This window comes from Cinclus cinclus, chromosome 18 (assembly GCF_963662255.1).
Source record: "Cinclus cinclus chromosome 18, bCinCin1.1, whole genome shotgun sequence".
NCBI classification, from domain to species: Eukaryota; Metazoa; Chordata; class Aves; order Passeriformes; family Cinclidae; genus Cinclus; species Cinclus cinclus.
This window is the reverse complement of record NC_085063.1, coordinates 6,716,738-6,734,762: the sequence shown is the minus strand read 5'-3', so window position 1 is coordinate 6,734,762 and position 18,025 is coordinate 6,716,738. Positions and strand designations below refer to the sequence as shown.

At 46.5% G+C, this 18,025-nt stretch overlaps 1 protein-coding gene across 1 annotated transcript in view; it reads right to left on the bottom strand.

The window, feature by feature from the left end:
- Positions 1-8,655, bottom strand: part of RIMS4 (regulating synaptic membrane exocytosis 4) — a 47,340-nt gene extending 38,685 nt beyond the window's left edge. The window contains exon 1 of the mRNA XM_062505143.1: positions 8,559-8,655. Coding sequence (XP_062361127.1) covers positions 8,559-8,655 — 97 coding nt within the window. The remainder of the gene's footprint in view (positions 1-8,558) is intronic.
- Positions 8,656-18,025: the final 9,370 nt, after the last annotated feature.

Genomic DNA, 18,025 nt, shown 5'->3' with positions numbered 1-18,025 from the left:
CATTCTACAAGTCTGAGCTGCTGCTCCTCAGAGGGTGGCCAGCTCCAGAGAGGGACACAGCCATGTGCTCTTTGGGCAGAGAGACTACAAACTCTTAAATCAGATGTCACCAGTGCGAAGCACAGTAAGGATCACTACTGTCCTCATTCCAGCTGCTAACTGTGAATGACACCCTGGCAGTCCCTCGACCTGAGCACCACAGAATGAAGCAATGAGAAGGTGCCTGACAAAACCGGTCACTCTGGATGCACTGAAAGCAAAGGTTTTCAAGGATGCTGCACTTTGCCTGTGAATCCTCAGTTACAGAGCATCTCCTCCAGATCCCAAAATTATCCACAAATACTGCTGTATTCCTGGAGCCCAGAGGATAAAGCATCTTATCACAGACATCTACCCCACTTCCCAATCCCACAAAAAAAAAGCACAGGTCTCACTAAACAACAGATACTGAATTCAGACCAATACCTATGGGATAAAATAGCTCAACCCTCCAAACCAACACAAAGAAAATCACTAAAGGCATATGTAAAAACCCAGTAATTTCAGAGCACCGAAAAAATTAACATACAAATGCCAGAAAGGGAATGAGTAGCCAACAGCACCCATGCTGGGAATGATCTGGAAAACAGCATGGATCATACCCTGAGTGTTAGCCAGGAACAAGAATGTGTATTTTCAGGAATGTTGCATACAAACTGTGGGAAACAGATACTCCTCATTGAAAGGGGCCACACAGCAATCAGGGCACTGTCCACACTGCTCCTCCTCGATAATCCCAAATCCAGCAAGAAGGTCAACAGGACACTTGGAAAACTGCTTTATGCAAAAAAAAAAAAAAAAAAAAAAAAAAAAAATGAAACCATCCATCAGGTTTCTTTGGTCCAAATAGCCAAAGGAGGGAGAGGGATGCCAGGAAGCAATGTCTGTCACTGTGGTCATTGCCTGGCTTGGAATTATCCACACAAGAAGGAACAGTTCTGTGATATGAAGAGTTGCTTTGAAGAGAGCAGCAATCAACTGCTTCCCACAGTGCTGGGAGCAATGTGATAGCAATGCACTATTTCCATTCAGATTTAAGCTAAATTTTAGGGTAAACTATCCTTCTGATTAGGAATAGATTAGTTACTTGGGGAACAGATACAAGAGACCCCTCTACCTCTAAATTTGCAAGAATAAGGACACAGACAATAGCTTAAGTTCCTCCTAGTCATAAAAGAGTTTTGAGGAAAATGTATCATTTACCTCTGTACGCAGTATACTCTCCAAATTGTTGAGCACTCAAACATTTTAGACTGGTTTCTGCAAGACTGTATGAGTGCTTTGTGTTTTGGACAAAGCTGATATAACACCCTGATGGTATGAAGGTGGAACTGATATTATCCATCTCAGTGATTTAACTGTGGCTGGTTTTTGACTAAAAGGTAGGGCTACAGAGCTTGCTGTACCACTGTGGGGTGAGGCTGTATGAGGGCTAGTCAGTCCTTACAAATGTGCTGCTTTGAAAAAGCAAAGCCAAAGATATAACTTGAATGCAGATTCAAGGCAAGCATGGTTGGATGGAAAGCAGAGAGTGCCTAATTTGTGTGTCATCAGCAGATGACTTAAGCAATGGCACAACTGCAGGATCATTGTGTTGCAGAACCCCAGTAGTGACATGTGTTGCCATACAGTACAGCATCCTCCCAGAAAATAAAACCAAATGCCAAGGGAACATCATTTGGATAGATGGGATATTCAAAATGTGTTGAACACTTCCACAGAGGAGCAGAAATCCTTATTCAAATATGCTAATGGTGCTTCTCAACAGATGTCTGTAGGAGAGAGGAGGAGACAGCAGGGCTGAGAGTCTTGAGTGAGTCAGGTCTCACTGCCCCATCAAAACCATCAATGACTTACAGACCATTTCCTAAATTAAACTGTTCACATTTCTAATCTAACTGAAGGCATTCAAATATAAGCAAATAGCACTTCAGAAAACAATTGCACAGATAAATTATTCCTCAAAACAACTACTCCAATCAAACTTAATTCTTCCCTACACAAAGCAGATCCACACATTCTGTCAAACACAAATGTTGAAGCAAAGTAGTTACAGCGTTTCACAACTTGTCCTGATGCAAGAATCTGACAGAGCAAAGATAATTTTTTTTTGCCCGGAGAACAGAGTGCTTTTGAATTAATAAATGTTGCATTAGAATTAACTGCACATGAAATAGAAGCAGTAAGAAAACAATGTCTCCTCAATAGAAAGCTTTCCAGGGACAGATTCTTGTACTCAGAAACCAGTTGACAGCAGAATAAAGAGAAAGATATCCTCTTCCTGTGGCTGGCAGGGGTCACATTCAACCCACTCTCAACAACAACTGCACACACGGCTTGAACTCAGCATCATCCTCTGAATACCTCATCATGCCACCTTTGAGGGAAGGAGACACAACGCTGTGCTCTCCACGGCTGCAGTGTGTGCTGCAAAAGCTGAAGGGACAGCACAGAGCCACCATCGTGGCCCATGACTTCATCCACATCCCTCTCCCCAATAAACCTACACCCAAATGACCACCAAGGAAACTTCCACACAGCACTTTGTGGCACAGTGCTTGAGACCCCTGGGCTAGCAGCTAGCTCTCTTGCTCCCACCTTACACCAGCATTCACACCAATGCTGAGCACAGCACAGGTGGATGCTCCAGGCTGGGGCATGCTGGAGGACTCTGCGGGACGCCCCGTGGGAGACAGGAGCAGGAAGCAGCTGGTGGCCTGGGAAGGCAGCCTGGCACGCTGAGCGCTGATCGATGCCACGTCACCCTTCCCCGTGCTCGCCCATCTGTCCCACCTTCCCCATCTGCTGGGTTCTGCCACAGACCACGGGCGCCCTGGGACTGACGCTGACATTTTGCTTTGCCTTTCTACAGACACAGCATGAACTTGGCCCAGGACCACGGCTCTCACGTGCAGCCACAACACCAAGAGCGACACAAACAAGGACAAGGTTTCAAGTCCCTTGCTCCTAATGCTGACTCATTCTCAGGGCTCCTGCTCTGCTCCAGTCTCTCGTGGCCACTGAAGACAAAACGTGTTGTCTGTGATTGCAGTCCTCTGATCACACGTGCAGCAGCAGGGCCTGAGAGCAGAAAGCTGCCTCCAGTGCACACAGGCCAGGATGTCCAGTGCACAGCAAGAATTGTTCAGCTCTACCTGACCAGGTGCACCCCAGTGTAAGAATCAGTTCCTGTATTTAAGACCTGGTTTAACTCATTACCAGGTCTGGGATCACCAGCCTCTGCAGGTCCTAGCCACAGCATCTTCTTCCAGGCTGCAGGTCCCTTTGATACACCTTCCTCTGATGGAAGACTGAATTGACAGCAGCTCTTTATGAAACAAACACGTTTACCTAGAGCTAGAATGCAACCAGCAGGGAGAGAGGCATTTCTTACAATCACTAGGATAACCTACAGCCAAAGACATCCTCCTTACTGTGCAAGAAAGAGGGAAAAACCCAGGATTCTGCTGCCTCCTGCACCAGCCAAGAAAGCTGGCACCCCTGGGGTAATGCATGGCCAGGTGAGCTCTAAGGGCTGTCTTTGCAGGGTTACAGGGATAAACTATCCTTTCATTTATTAAAGATTTATTTTAAAAATACCTAACAGTCCAGACGGACAAATAATTTTCCCTGTTTCTGCCACTTGAACATGGTTGCCTACCTTAAAAACAACTAAAAAAGCTGGCTGGAGGCTTACAGAGCTCCAAAAAATAACTTTGGATGAAAAATAACTTTGGATGAAGCAAAACCTAAGTAAGCACAAAAAGGATTTAACGCACTTGGGCTATATTTAAAAACATGTAAAAACGGACTAGTTAAGTCTTGAATCATTATTTTCTTTTAAACCATATGTACCCCAATATAGTGCTGCAACTGAGAAATATCCATGGCAACATGAAAACACACATAGGGGCTCTCTCTATTTAATAGCTTTGTAACGCTTTAATGTTTGAAATTATAGAGAAGGTCAATGTTTAAAATTATGAGGAAGTTCAATAGATAAAACCCAAACACAAGAATATTCTAAACTAACCTAAACGTTCACATTCCCCTCTCATAACCCAATAGTTTAAATGTTTTTTATCAATCCATTAAATGAGTATTTCACGTACTTCTCTTCAATGCAATTGAATGCAACACAGTGCCTCTGCCAGTACTTTATAACGTGTAAAAGCAGCAGCCTGGGCTGAATTTTATCTCTAATTCAACTCTTTCCTGAATGAGCAGCTGACACGAGGAAGGCTTACTGTCAGTATCTAGGAGACATTTTGACTTTGGAAACCATTTTCTCTCTGCCAGAAACTTGGTTCCAGCTGGCTAAGACACGATTTGATTCTCCTGTCTTGCAGCCAGGACAGGGCTGTGCCAAGCTGGACATTCCCTGTGCTGAGGTCCTGCCCAGGGAGGGGACACAAGTCCCTCACAGCTGCTCTGTACCCTTCCCTGCTTCCTGACCACAGCAGCCCTGCTCTTCACACTTGTGAGTGTAAGCGACCTTGTGTAGATGTTTAAGCTGGATCTGGATTCCAGGGTAGCTGCATTTGCAGTGTAACCCACAGCTACAGCTCCACACACCCAAATCTGCATCCCTGTAAGGGCATGCTTCAGATGCCTTCTGCCAGTGCAAGCAGGTGTCCTTCCCAAGAAAACCAGGATGTAGGATGAAAGGAGCTGGTGCACTGCAGCATCTCACCCACTTGGGACACAGCACAGACCCAAGTAGTGCTGCTGGATCCTGCAGTTTAGGCACAAGAAAGCAAACCCCATCCCTTCCAGTAGTTTTTCACATTTCCCTACCTGTCTTTCTTTAGGTGTATCTCTTATCCTCCGTAGTACATGGGGGTCCTCATCTGGAAGCTCTCCAGAGCTGAGCACTGCTTCTGACTTCCCAACTCCCAGAGGGCTCACCACTGCCACATCAACTGCCCAAGCTACTCAAACCACCTCCTCTCTCCTGCTCAAAGCTTGCTTGTTCTGAATGTGCAGCTCTAAGTTGGTTGTTGTCACTCTCTGCAAAATCCTTACTTTCTGCTCTGCTTTAGCCTGGTTTCCAAACTTCATGCTCCACCCAAGGAGCAAGATGGCTCTCTTCCACACCATTAACCTTAAGGATAACCTTCATCCTGAACTGGGGAGGGCTGTGCTAATGTCACCATCATACACCCCATTCCCTCAGTTTTAATTAAGAGCTGCACCTAGGTACACCACAAGCTGCCTAGAAGGTGCCCACAGTCATCATGGATCCTGTTATTAACCCACACGCACTTGCCACTTGGCAGTTCACTCATCAGCAGTTTGGTTCCATCTGACATGTTCCCACAGGAATATCAGCATTCCAAATGGCTGATTCCAGCCAAGAGCAAGCGTATGGCAGATCCTCAGAACAGCTAAGATTTGTGTTCACAAGATTCGTGTTAGAAACAAGCATTCTAGAAATGTGCCCACAAAGAGTGCATGACTGACTTATACCTCTCCTTACTCTACTGCTCCATAACTGAAATGTAGGATAGACATTTGCATAAGTTAAACCAACAATTATTCTGATAATAACTGCAGTTTAAAAATCCCTAAACTTCAGTGACATTGCTGGGGACCTCAGTGGAGCAAAGACAGTGGCACTCAGCCAGCAGGAAGGGCAGCAACATTACCATGCTGAGATCAAAAGAGTTATTAACCCCAAGTCCTTGAACTGCTGGGTGCATTTTGGCTATTTCAAAGCCCCACTGCAACTTCCTAGCAAAAAAAAAAAAAAAGCTCTGCATTTGCTCAGAGCATATTCTTTGCAGCTGCAGCTGAGGAATGTAAAAGGTATTAGAACACTGAAGTCCACAACTGTGTCTCTGGAGAGACACGTAGACATGACATATCTGAAACTCCATCACCCTCATGCTCTGGAAGCACCCAAATGTGATCTGCCTCTTGCTCCAAGCCCTGTTGCTTTCCTGCCTCCACTGGCTGCCCCCTTCTGCACACTGAGAGATCATCTCCACCCAGTTCACTGCCCAGAACTCCCTTCAGACACACTGCAGGTGTACCAGGTAAAGGAACTGTGGAAGATGAGGAGAGTCTTCTCACCTTATGTGCACAAGGTAGGCAGCAAAGAAGAAAAGAGCCATGGCAGAAAAGGAAATATTGTCTAAATAAAAGTATATTCTGTATTTTTAAAAAGCAGAGCAATTTTTCCAGATTAAAAGGCTGAAATACTGCAAGCCAGAGGTATTGTTACCATTGCCCAAATGTGGCCATGGCTCTCAGCACATCTGTAAATTTTCTTTTAGGCTCCTTTGATACAACCCACCCATAGTAACTTAAATGAAACATCTCAAGAATTTTTCTTGTTTGCAGATTTAAGCGATCATTAGGCTGTTTTTCTCTTTCAGAGGAAGACATCAAATTTCCTTTAGGATTGGCCATTTATCAGCTCTTCTCCTTTTTCCGTAGGATGGCTATTCTCTTAAAGATGTGGTTCTCAGCCTCAGACAAAATGGATGATGTGTCTGTTTGAAATAGGATTGTTTACTTTGTCACTGCCCCTGGGATCAATTTCATTTTTCTTCTGCCACCTCCTGTGGAGAACATCTTGCCAAGTGCAGTGTTCATCTCCCTGAATGAGCTATCGAGATCTATTTTTTTGACAGAAATCATGCTGCAACCCAAACTGGTCCGAATCTCTCACAATTTCAGAAGCATGCATGGATATTAATAATACAGAATCTTATCTGCCACAATTTCAGCATTTCTCTTGTAATTTCTCTTTCATGTCATCCATTTGCTTGAGAAGATTATACACTTGTAGTTTTAACACCAAAAATAGAAAGCAGCACACGTTCTTCCTGGCTGGTTGCTCATACGTGTCTGAACACACACTCACAGGCACAAAACACAGGAGCAACACTGCAACATCCCCATCGCACTGAATCCACCCTGAGCAGCTTCACTAACAAGACAACTCACACCAGCAAGATCTGCTCCTAAGATGCTGGAGAATGAGGTCTTAACTGTAGATTTATTTCATTCAGAGACAAGTACTTGTGTTATACTCAGAGCAGCTTATTAACATCCATGCATGAACATTCACTAAGTGTGAACAAATACAATTCAGCGCAAAAGTGTTCTGGTTTTTTTTTTTAAGCGGTGGAAGAGGAAGCGTTCACCTAAACTATCACCCTGCTCAGAGCAGGACAGGTTGCACACCAGGGAATGAAATGCTGTCCCAGGCATTGTGTTGGGTTCTCATACTTGAGCATGCCTCACTATCAATCATTCCTGAAGCAACAGCGCTGAGACTTCCCAAAGCTCCTGTTATTGCCTTGTACGCTCCTCAGCATTTGAACCAAATCTGAACTGCAAATACATCATCAGCAAAATTTTTAGACAAAAATTTTAAAAACTACATCTGTAGGAGGAGACAATCCTCTGCTTGCCACCCCTGCATGATGCTGATGACAAGTCTAGGTTAATCACACAGATGATGAATTGATTCTTACGTCAACTCCTTTAAAAACAATTGTTACAGGTGTAGCAGCTGGCAGGCTGATGTATTCCTGCTTGTATCTGCATATCTTGGGATGAGCCACTAGACAAAGGAGCATGCCGGCATTTTGAGGGATGCAACCATGACTGTCAGTGTTAAAATACGCCGTAGTCACCAACTTTTATTATCTGCCACTCACAAGATTCACTTACGAGTTCAGTCTCAGGTACAGTGTGCACTGGGAAAAACACCCCTAAATTACCAGGGAGCCACAGGTAATGGACAGAATGCTCCCCGACCGCTCTCCATCCTCCCTACCCACGCAGCGGCTGTGCTGCCCTCTACTCCCAGCACCTTCTCCAGCACCCACCATCGCTCCTCTCCCGTTCAACCCAATGCCTTTCCTGCTTTCCCCTGCCAGTGCCCCACTTCTTTAAGCTTGGTCTCACCTATGACTACCGCCAACAGTCTGAGGCCAGTAAGATCTTTCTGATGCCGGCAAAAAAAAATCACTGCATCCATTCTGAAAGGTTTTTGTTTTGGGATTTATTCTGTCCTCATTTAAACTGAATCCCTTTATTCCCCTCTCCAAAGACAGCATGGTGTACGGCGCTAACTACGCCTGGGAACAATCGGCCCGAGAGCTGATGGTGTATAAATCAGAGCGGACACACCACCCGGCAGAACGGACGCCTTCTCCCTGAGCTCTGCCCTTCATTCACACAGAGGAGGATGGAGCGCGAGCCGCTCCATTTGCAGATAACCCGCGTTTCCCATCGATTAGCAGCCGGAGCGTGTTCCACCGCTGGAACACACTCCCAGTTTTAACCTCCACAGGCACACGCATCCCTTCGCCAGCAGTCCCCAGCACGCCTCGTAAACCCCCCCTCGGGACGAAGCGGCGGCCCCCGGAGCCCACGGCGGGGTCGGGGATAGCGCCGGCAGCCGCACACCCAGCCTCGCCCGCCCGCATGGCGCACGGCGGGCGGGCACACAGCCCTGGGCACCGCCGGCCCCCGAGCGCACCCAGCCCGGCCCCCAGTACCCGCGTCCTCCTCGTCGAAGCTGTTCATGCAGGGGAAGTAGATCGCCAGGGCCTCGAAGGAGGCGGACAGGCTGAGCCGGCTCTGCGACCGCTCCATGAAGAGCCCGGGTCCGGGGGCGCCGCCGGGGGTCTCGCCCGCGGCCGCGGGCGGCTTGGCGAGCTTGGCCGCCCCATTCTTCACTCGGAGCACGGCCCGCGGCGTCTTGGCGGCGGCGGGGCCGCGCTGAGGCGGCGGGGAGCGGAGAGGAGAGGCAGGAGAGGCAGGAGAAGCAGAGACGGGAGCGCGGAGCGGCGCGGAGCGGCACGAAGCGGAGCGCAGCCACCTGCTGCCGCCCGGCCCTGCGCGCCGCCCGCCCCCGCCCCGCCGCCTCAGCGCCGCCAATGGCGGCCCGGGGGCGGGACGGGCCCGGGGGCGGCCGCGCTGCCCCCGCCCCAGGCAGCGCCCGGAGCCTTCTGGACCCGCGGTTCTATTCTCGCCTTTCCCTCGGCTTCGGGACCCGCGGTTCTGTTCTCGCCTTTCCCCCTCGGCTTCGGGACCCGCGGTTCTGTTCTCGCCTTTCCCTCGGCCTCGGGACCCGCGGTTCTGTTCTCGCCTTTCCCCCTCGGCTTCTGGACCCGCGGTTCTGTTCTCGCCTTTCCCTCGGCCTCGGGACCCGCGGTTCTGTTCTTGCCTTGCCCGGGCCGGAAAAGATCTTTTGCATCCCCAGCACAGAGATAACACAGGTGTGGGTTTGCTTGTGTATTGATCTGAGAAAGCGAAATAGAATAAGAGATACAGGAGTTAGAGCATGGTCCTGGCTTCGATCTCACTGAGATCAGAAAGCAGCCTTGAAGCTTCCTTCAGGAAGAGATGGGCTGTAAGTGATATCCATGTGAATGGAGGAGCAGCCCGGCTCCCAGCCTTCTCCCACTTGCCTCTCTTTAGACACACAAAAAAATCCCTCCCCAAAATATAAAAGCCACGGTTTGGATGTATACAAGATCCCAGGCAGAAAGCACAGAATCCGGAGGTTTTCCTTGGTGTGCTACTTTAAACAGGAAGGCTGGTGTCTGTTGAGGCTCAACATTAAGCCTGTTCTGCAGCACACCATGGGACAGAAGCTGCTGTGCTCTGTGAAATGAGCGAATTTGAGATCCATCCCCAAGTCTCATTTTTTTCCGCAACAAGCTTTATGAAGAATTACTGGCTCAAGACTGCCAGCTGTCCACAGGTGCTGCCTATGGCAGAGACATCACAGCATCTCCTGTTCCTGTTCTGGGGAAGGAAACGCAGCATAGCCTTATTTATTCAGTGCAAAAAGCCCTGGGATAGTTTTATAGCGTTTTCCACCAGTGGCATGGTCTGCACAGAAAGGTTACTGTTCCCTCAGGAAACAAAGGAGATGTTCCTCATGCTTGGTCTGTCCACCCATCCTGCTAACTAAATGTCATCCCACTGAAATGACAGGCCTGCTTGTGCTAATCAAAAAATGCATATTAAGACTCCAGTATCTCCCTTAGAAGTGTGGCTAAAACTACTACATGTTAAGTGCTCCTGAACAACAGCCTGTATTCTCCATTCTCAAGTAGTTAATAAATCAATCGATGAAAAATCTTCCTATCTACTAAAAATCTCACCAGAGCTATATTTTTGTAGTTGCCAGTGCCAAGAAACAGCAAGAGCAGGGCTGCTCCCAGGGAAGGAGTGCCAGGAGAAGTCTCTGCACAGGGCAGGGACAACCCTATGACCAGGCAAGGTCCCCTGCCATGGGAGGTAGAGCAGGACATGATGGCCGTGGCTCCTATCAACACACCAACTCCAAAGTCATCCATGGAAAGCCAAACATCAGCTCAGGAACAGCTGATGAGACTCTGCGACAGTCTCATCTACAGCCCAGGCAAGAGCTAGAAGCCCCCTAGGCTTGGAGGTTAAATGGAGCTTGTGACAGAGGGTGAATGTGAGGCCCAAATTAAGCTTTTTGGGGCAGGTAAGGCCAGCTAGTGCAGTCTCAGCCCTGACATCCAGGTTCTTCAGGACTGGTGATGCATCCAGAATGGCAAAGGTCATATGAATATCAGATGCCAAGATGAGTTTGCAGGACTTTACAAAAGAAAATATGTTACTTAATTCAAAAACTAATCAAAATTTGCTCTGGAGTTAGTGAGTTATGTGAATTACTTCATCAAAGCTAAGCCAGGCAGTAAAGCAGAAGGAACAGAATGAACTTATTACAGACAATGATATCTCCAGGTCTGAGTTTTGAAAGGCAGGGGAATCAGTGAGGAATGTATTACCATATGTTTAAGAAGAGATTTCAATAGCACCAATCAAGGCATTAACAGCAGCTACAGGCACAAATTTAGGTGCATTAAAACTGTTAAGACAGCTCCTGTCTACCAGTCCTGCCAGCACATTTGATCAGAGGAGCAAGAAGCATCTGTGAGTCAAAATTTGCTTCCAGGTTGCCAGGCACAGAAGTTACCTGAAAGTGCTGACAACTGCTTTATTTTCATTTAAAGACTACAATAAAAAAAAAATTAAATGGGGAATAGAAGTTTAATCTCAGCTTTATGCTGTGGCCATCTAAATGGCTCGTTTCACTACATCTTGAAAGCACAGTGCTGGCAGACATGGGCCTGTGGTTTGGAAAGCTAATCTCTGTGCCCAACACTCTGGTTTTTTTACCAGCATACCAGGGCTGAAGACCCTTCTACTTTTAGTGCTTTGAGACCTCCTTTTGAGGTGCTGAGGAGGATCATCACCATTCCCACCCCGCTCTGTGCACCTTTCTCCATGCTCATCCATCTGCCAGCTTTCTCCAGAGACACAGTCAGAGCCGCTCACACCTGCACAACTCGGCACCACTTGGTCACACTCTCTAAATGCTCATTTTGTGCATTTTTTCCCTGGCTGTCTTCCATCTCCCTCTTTACAGCATCTGTGGGACCAGCCATGAGCCACTGAGTCCTTCCCTGCTCCTGTCCACCACAGAGTGCCTTGGGCTGAGGGCTCCAAACATCCCCCCTTAGCTTTGGTGTCATCTGCCTCTCATTTGACTGCTACATTTTGCTCCTCAGGGAGGGGGCAAATATGTGTCCTGCAGGGCTCTTTGATTATTAATTGGGCCAAAACACCCTAAACCAAAACCATCTGCCTTAAAGTGAGAGAAAATGCATTGACAGCTGGGAATTAGGTGGACAGTTAAAGGCTTAGTGCCTTCTGGATACCTGGAGGAAACTGTTTTGGCTGCCTGTTTAGGGGAAATAGGGTTTTGTAAAGAAGCTGGAAATTGTTAATCTGTAAGAGTTCTTCATTCATTGACATGGACAGAAAGATCCTTGGGAGGGACTTGCAGAAGTGAGGATAAATGGGGAGGAAGATTCCTGTGATGTAAATAAGCTGAGAGTGCAACCAAGAACAAATAAGCTCAAAGATTTACTACCTCCAGAACAGCACGTCTGTAGCTGCCCTAGTGGAAGTGGTTAATTGATTGTTTCCCCAGTGAAGCAGGCTCTGACTGATTGAACCATGGAAAGCTCTGATAGATTTTTCCTGCTGGCTCTTTCTCTTCCCACTAGTCACGTAGCTTATATTTTTGCCTTTTCTCTAAGGTGTCTGGGTCAGCCTAGGCAGTTCATTTTTATACTGGAGCAAGAGGATATGCTGCCCTCTCTCTCTTATACCCCCTATGGTTCTGTGTATGCCTGTTTGGATATAAAACCAAACTCTGATTTGTGTGTGTTTGCTCTTTCTGCTCTCTCTGCCCACTGCTTGCTCAAAAAATAGTCCACATGCTGGGAGCTCAAATGCAGCAGAGAAACAAGCCCTACTAGTGAAAACACATCTCATGCATAAATCTGCTCAGAGTAAATACAGCATTCCTAAGATTGAGGAGGGTTGGGCTTCCCCCTGTCTCATGCTATCCCTTCCTGCCCTGAGCAAAGCTGATGCTGGAGCCAGGAAGATCATGGTTGGCAGCACACAGTGTTCTCCAGCACCCAAAAACAAATGCAGACTTGATCATGCCTGCTCTTCAGGGGTCTAATTGATTCCACTTAGAACTTCCTCTTGGCCTTTCTGGGCAGGCTGGAGTGCAGGAAGTGAGGTGTGCTGAACATGGATACACAGAACCAGGCACTAAGCATCAGAGAAGGGTCTGTGTTCCCATGGCATGGCATCAATCCAGGGTGATGCTCAGAGGTACTGGCTCACGTGCCCAGCACATCAAGTACCACAGCTTCACTGGGCTTGGTTGTTGTGCACTTACATAACAATACACATTTTAACTTACTTATTCTTCCTTGCTATTTGTGTATATATACACAGCAGGAATACTGAGGGCTGACGCCTCAAAGAACCAGGCACAGTATAAATACAGAGTGAAAGCTTTTCTCTTCCCCAAATGCTCACTGTCCAAGTAGCCAAGACAAGGAACAGAAGGCAGTATAATTTTTTTTTAATACCAGTTCAGGGTACAAAGCATGTGAGTTTTGGTTGGCTTACCCAGCACTGTATAAGGAGAGTCTCTGTTGGAGCTATGAACTGACTGTAGATTTCCTGCCATAATCTCAAAACTACCTTCTGCTTTTTGCTAATAGAAGCATTGTTCTAACCTTAGCAAAATTAAATTATAAGCCAGACAGGTTTTTACAACATCCTTTGTTGGCTGGGCTCCAGACAAGCCAGGAGTGCTCTGGTTTGTGCACAGCTGAACCACATAATGCCTTAAAGAGCAAGCCAGGCTGCTACTTGTGTGGAGCCTTTCACAATGCTCTGCACTTGCTTAAACCTGACACCCCATCTAAAAGCAGAGATCCTGTTGTTTTAGTCACATCTTTCTCATTCCCTGTCTAGGTATCAAAAACAAGCCCATAAAGGTGCTAAATGACTAGTGAGACAGAGCCCAGAGGATGAGCAATGAGAGGCTGAGCCGTCAGCCTTGAGTCCCTTGCTAGCCCTGCTTCTTCTCACATTTGTCTAGCCAGGGTTTTCCCGAGTTAAGAGAAATCAAGGCTTCACAGCACGTGCTGTACTCTGTTTTTATTGTTGGTATCTACTAAAACTGCATGAGTTCAGCCCATTCAGTGGCTTCCAACCCCTGGCAGCAGGACTTTGGATGGGCTGGACACTCCCATGGGGTATAACTCAGCAGATCATCTTCTGCTTCACTGTGTCCTTCTCAATGCTGGGGTTTGGGTCAGGCTTTTTTTGGTTCAGTCAGCCAGGATGAGTAAAAGGATATTAAATCAGGCTGATTCTCTTCTCATGACTAAAATGCAGACCGAGACTGACGAAGTGCAGGGTAGTGGTGATTTGCAAACACATGGTCTGTTGCAATATTCACTCACATGTGAAAGAGAAAAGGAAGTACCTGCATGTAGAAAGTGCTGTTAAGAGCAAGTACTTGCTTATCCACTTCCCTGATTTATAATAAATAAGACATCTCTCCGGGGGCTGTGCTATTCCCCAGCTCTCCAGGCTGGGAAATGGCTAGACACAGTGAGGGAAAGCTTGAGATCCAGGAAAAAGAGAATGGAACATCAAAAGCAAGAAGGCAAAAAATAAAGTGTGGGAGGCACAAGAAGAGAAGGAAAGGACTGGGGAGTTTAACCAGTCCACAAAAGTTTTGCAGCCAGAGGCAAGTTCAAGAGAGCTGAAGAAATGGACTTGGGGACATCCTGTGGCTGGGAGAAAAAGAAACACAAAGTAGGAGCTCATGTACACAAACAGCTCACCCAGCTCCTCCAGAAAGAGAGAAGGCCATCTGGAAATTCCATCAATAGTCATGAGCATCAGTGTTTTAAAGCACCTGGCTGAGTGACCACACATGAGCGGGGGGTGGGTGCCTGTCTTGCATGGGTGTAAAATCACAGAGGCTGCTTTGGAAACCTGAACCACGGGGTCCTCATTCCATGAAGCATCCAACAGAGCAGACATTTTGTGGCAAATATCCCAAGGGTTTGGGAGAAGAGTTTGGCAGATTGTGGCAGAATGAAAGGATGGAGTTCTGCAGACAAACCACTTCCTTCGGTCCTTTCATTTGTATCCACTCATGGTATTGGCATTGACACAAGAGAGGCAATGCTGGGAATGACAGGTGGAATTTAGTGCATTTGAATTTTAATCAGCAATTATTGTAAAACACAATAATGCTTCAACTAGTGGGTAATTTAGCTCCAATTCCAAAAATATAGACTCATCCACTCTAAATGTCCAATCTCATTCCTCCAAGCAAACTAGCACATGGAAATGTATGAATGATAACCAAGCAAAGTAATGATGGCTGGAGAATTAAGATTGCTCAGAACTACCCAGCCAAATTACATATTAATAGTATGGCAGCCATCCCAGGCCAGGCTTGGAGAGACTCAGGATTGCTTCTCTCGCTGACACTTGAAGGGCTGTGTCTCTATCTGATTCCCCTGTGTACTCACACAGGCACAGAGGAATGGAGAGGAAATATTTAAATGCTGTTGGTAGCAACAACATTCATTGCCAAGGCTGGGAAGTTCTGCTACCTGTGCAACTACAGTGTTTCTTGGAAGGAATACAGAAAATAGAAACACAGAATCATAACAGACATTTCATCTTTCTGGTATTCTGAGTTTGTGAATGTAGCTTTTTAGCTAAGAATGCATTCCTGAGCTAGCCCCACACCTGGGATTCAGGAGCCTTCAGTGCTGAACACCTCCCAGCCACTCTGGGCAGCATTCCATAGCAGGGGTCAGCCCATGCCCTGGACAATCCCTCCAGCACTAAAACAGCTCAGACCCTCACTGGGAGAAACCCAGCAAATGAGGGCACATGAGCTCTGTGCCCAGTGTGCTGCTGGGGCTCAGGCTATCTGGGAGCTGGTTTGGCTTGGGTTTTATGGAATTACAGAGTAGTTTGGGTTGGGAGGCACCCTGAAGACCATCTCATTCCAGCCCCCTGCTGTGGGCAGGGACACCTTCCACTTGACCAGGTTGCTCCAAGCCCCATCCAACCTGGCCTTGGACACTTCCAGGGGTGAGGCAGCCACAGCTTCGCTGGGCAACCTGTGCCAGGGCCTCACCACTCTCATAGGTAGGACTTTCTTCCTAACATCTAGTCTAACCCTGCCCTCTGGCTGTTTGAAGCCATTTGTCCTTGTCCTGTCAGTCTGTGCAAATCCTTGTCCAAAGCCCATTTCTGGCTCTCTGTAGCCATTTTAGGCATAGGAAGGGGTTTAAGGGCTCCCCAGAGCCTTCTGTCCTCCAGGCTGCATAGCCCCAACTCTCCCAGCCTGTCTCCAGAGCAAAGGGGCTCCAGCCCATGGAGCATCTTTGGGACGTTCTCTGGTGTCACTCCAGCAGCTCCATGTTCCTATGTTGTGGTCCCCAGAGCTGGATGCAGCTCTGCAGGTGGGGTCTCACCAGAGCACAGCAGAGCAGAGGGAGAGAACCACCCTCAACCTGTTGGTTTTGCTGCAATCTCTGCCAAAAACATCCCTTGGAGCAGAGACCTCTCAGCAGCCCAATGACTGGTAATTTAATTTAGTTTTAATGTTAGGATTTGGGTCCTTCAGTTGTTAGAACATACAATCATGTGGACGAAATGTTCCTCACTGCCACCTGCCTCATCTCAGCATTTCTGCTCCCCTGCAGGAGAGGCCCATCAGGGCCATGGATGGTGCTGAGGTCAGTGACTTTTGGACTACAGTCCCTTTGCACACAGTTCTCAGCCTGGGAGGCAACTGGTTTGTGAAATATCTCTTGTAAATGAGTCTGCTGAGTCTCTAATAAGAGGAGGACAGAATTACCTCTGTGACGCTTCATACAGATGGGCTGTAGTACCTGTAAAAGTTGTAGCAAATGGATTTGCTCCGGGATTGGATGGACATTGGCAGATTTATGGACTGAGGTAATGCAGCTGCAGCACAACTGGAACTTGTGGGGACAAATCCCTGAAAGCATTTGGGGTACTTCAGACATGTTTTCATTTTGTGCCTGTGCCTGGGCTGGGGGTGGTCTCAGCTTAAAGGGTTTTTGTGCCCCACAGTACTGGGCAAGGCAGTAGAAGCCAATAGAGAAGGGAGAAAATGCCTTTTCTTCATCTCAAATGCTAACAACAGTTTGGTGAAATGTGTTTCCATGTTTATGGATCTACCACAGAAGCTGCTTTAACCCTTTCTCTTGTTTTGCCTTGCCTTTTCCCTCCCTCCTTCCTCCAGGCTCTGATAACTCTGTCCCCAAATGAAAGGAAGATTCACTTGTCTGCAGTTAGAAGAGGGGCTAAATTTGTTATACATTATGCACATTCTTCACGATGCAGCATTTTTTCCTGAACTTGAGAGGAATAATGTTACGTAAGAAACCCCTAACAGATTGTCTATAAAACACTATACAAGACAAATAGTTCAAAGCTGTGACTCAAACTGTGGAACTACAAACTGAAAGCAAGGCCAGTGCTGATCAACCAAGTGATAATACATGTTTGATCATAATACCCTAAAACATTGCATCCACTTGAAAATAAACAGAGATCTCAATGACCTGTTGTAGTTCTCACCAGCAAACTCACATTTAGTTTCACAACTCCATTCTGTCTTCTGACAGTCCCAAAATTGAAAAAGAAAATGTTCTACCTTTCAAAATGCCTTATCTATATATGCCATCAACAGACTGCTCCTTCAAGTGTTGTAACTCCTCTCTTAAATCTCTAAGTATAGAAAACGATAGAAGGAAATGTAGGGGATTCTGTACTGGGCAGAATGTGTATCTCCTGAGAGTTTAAAATTAAAGCAGCACACGATGAAATTCACTACAAGCATGTCTTGGAAATGTATTTTTACATTGATTGTTTTAGTACTCTCAGAGTTATTATATTTCTTATCATCTGCCTAAAAAGATACACTGGTAATACTAGTGAAAATCCAGATAATGTTTCATGTTTTTACAGATGCTGTATTTCATACCAAGTACTGGAATATATCACTCCATTTCTTATCTCACCCATCTTGTTTTTATTCCCCTCTTCACATTTAATTTCAACTCTTTTTTACATTTGCAGTCTCATCAAATCATTCACCTTTTTTTTTCAGTCTGTTTGAGGGCATGGTTGCCAGCATTCCTAATGTAAATCAGGCTACGTTTCACACTTTTCACAAGGAAAATTTTTCAACTTCATTCAGATTGCTTCCAATCTTCAAAATATTAGGCCTACTCATTCAAATACTTAGTAAAAGTACTGTAAAACAGTTTACCATATTTTGCTTTTGCTGCCAAAAAGACTCCCTCATGTTAGAGTTCAGCTATTGAAGTGTTTATCATCATTGCCTGAAAATCTGCCCTTTTTTTACTTCAATTCTTATCATTAAATGGCTTGATGTCCCCCATTTCACAAAGATATTTTGCTGAGTTGCCTTGACTCCAGTGGAAAACATCTTCAGTTTGCCTCTGACAAAATGGAGTTGCAGCAGTGATTCAGGACTGCTGAAAAACTGCTTTGATAAAACAGGATACTTGTC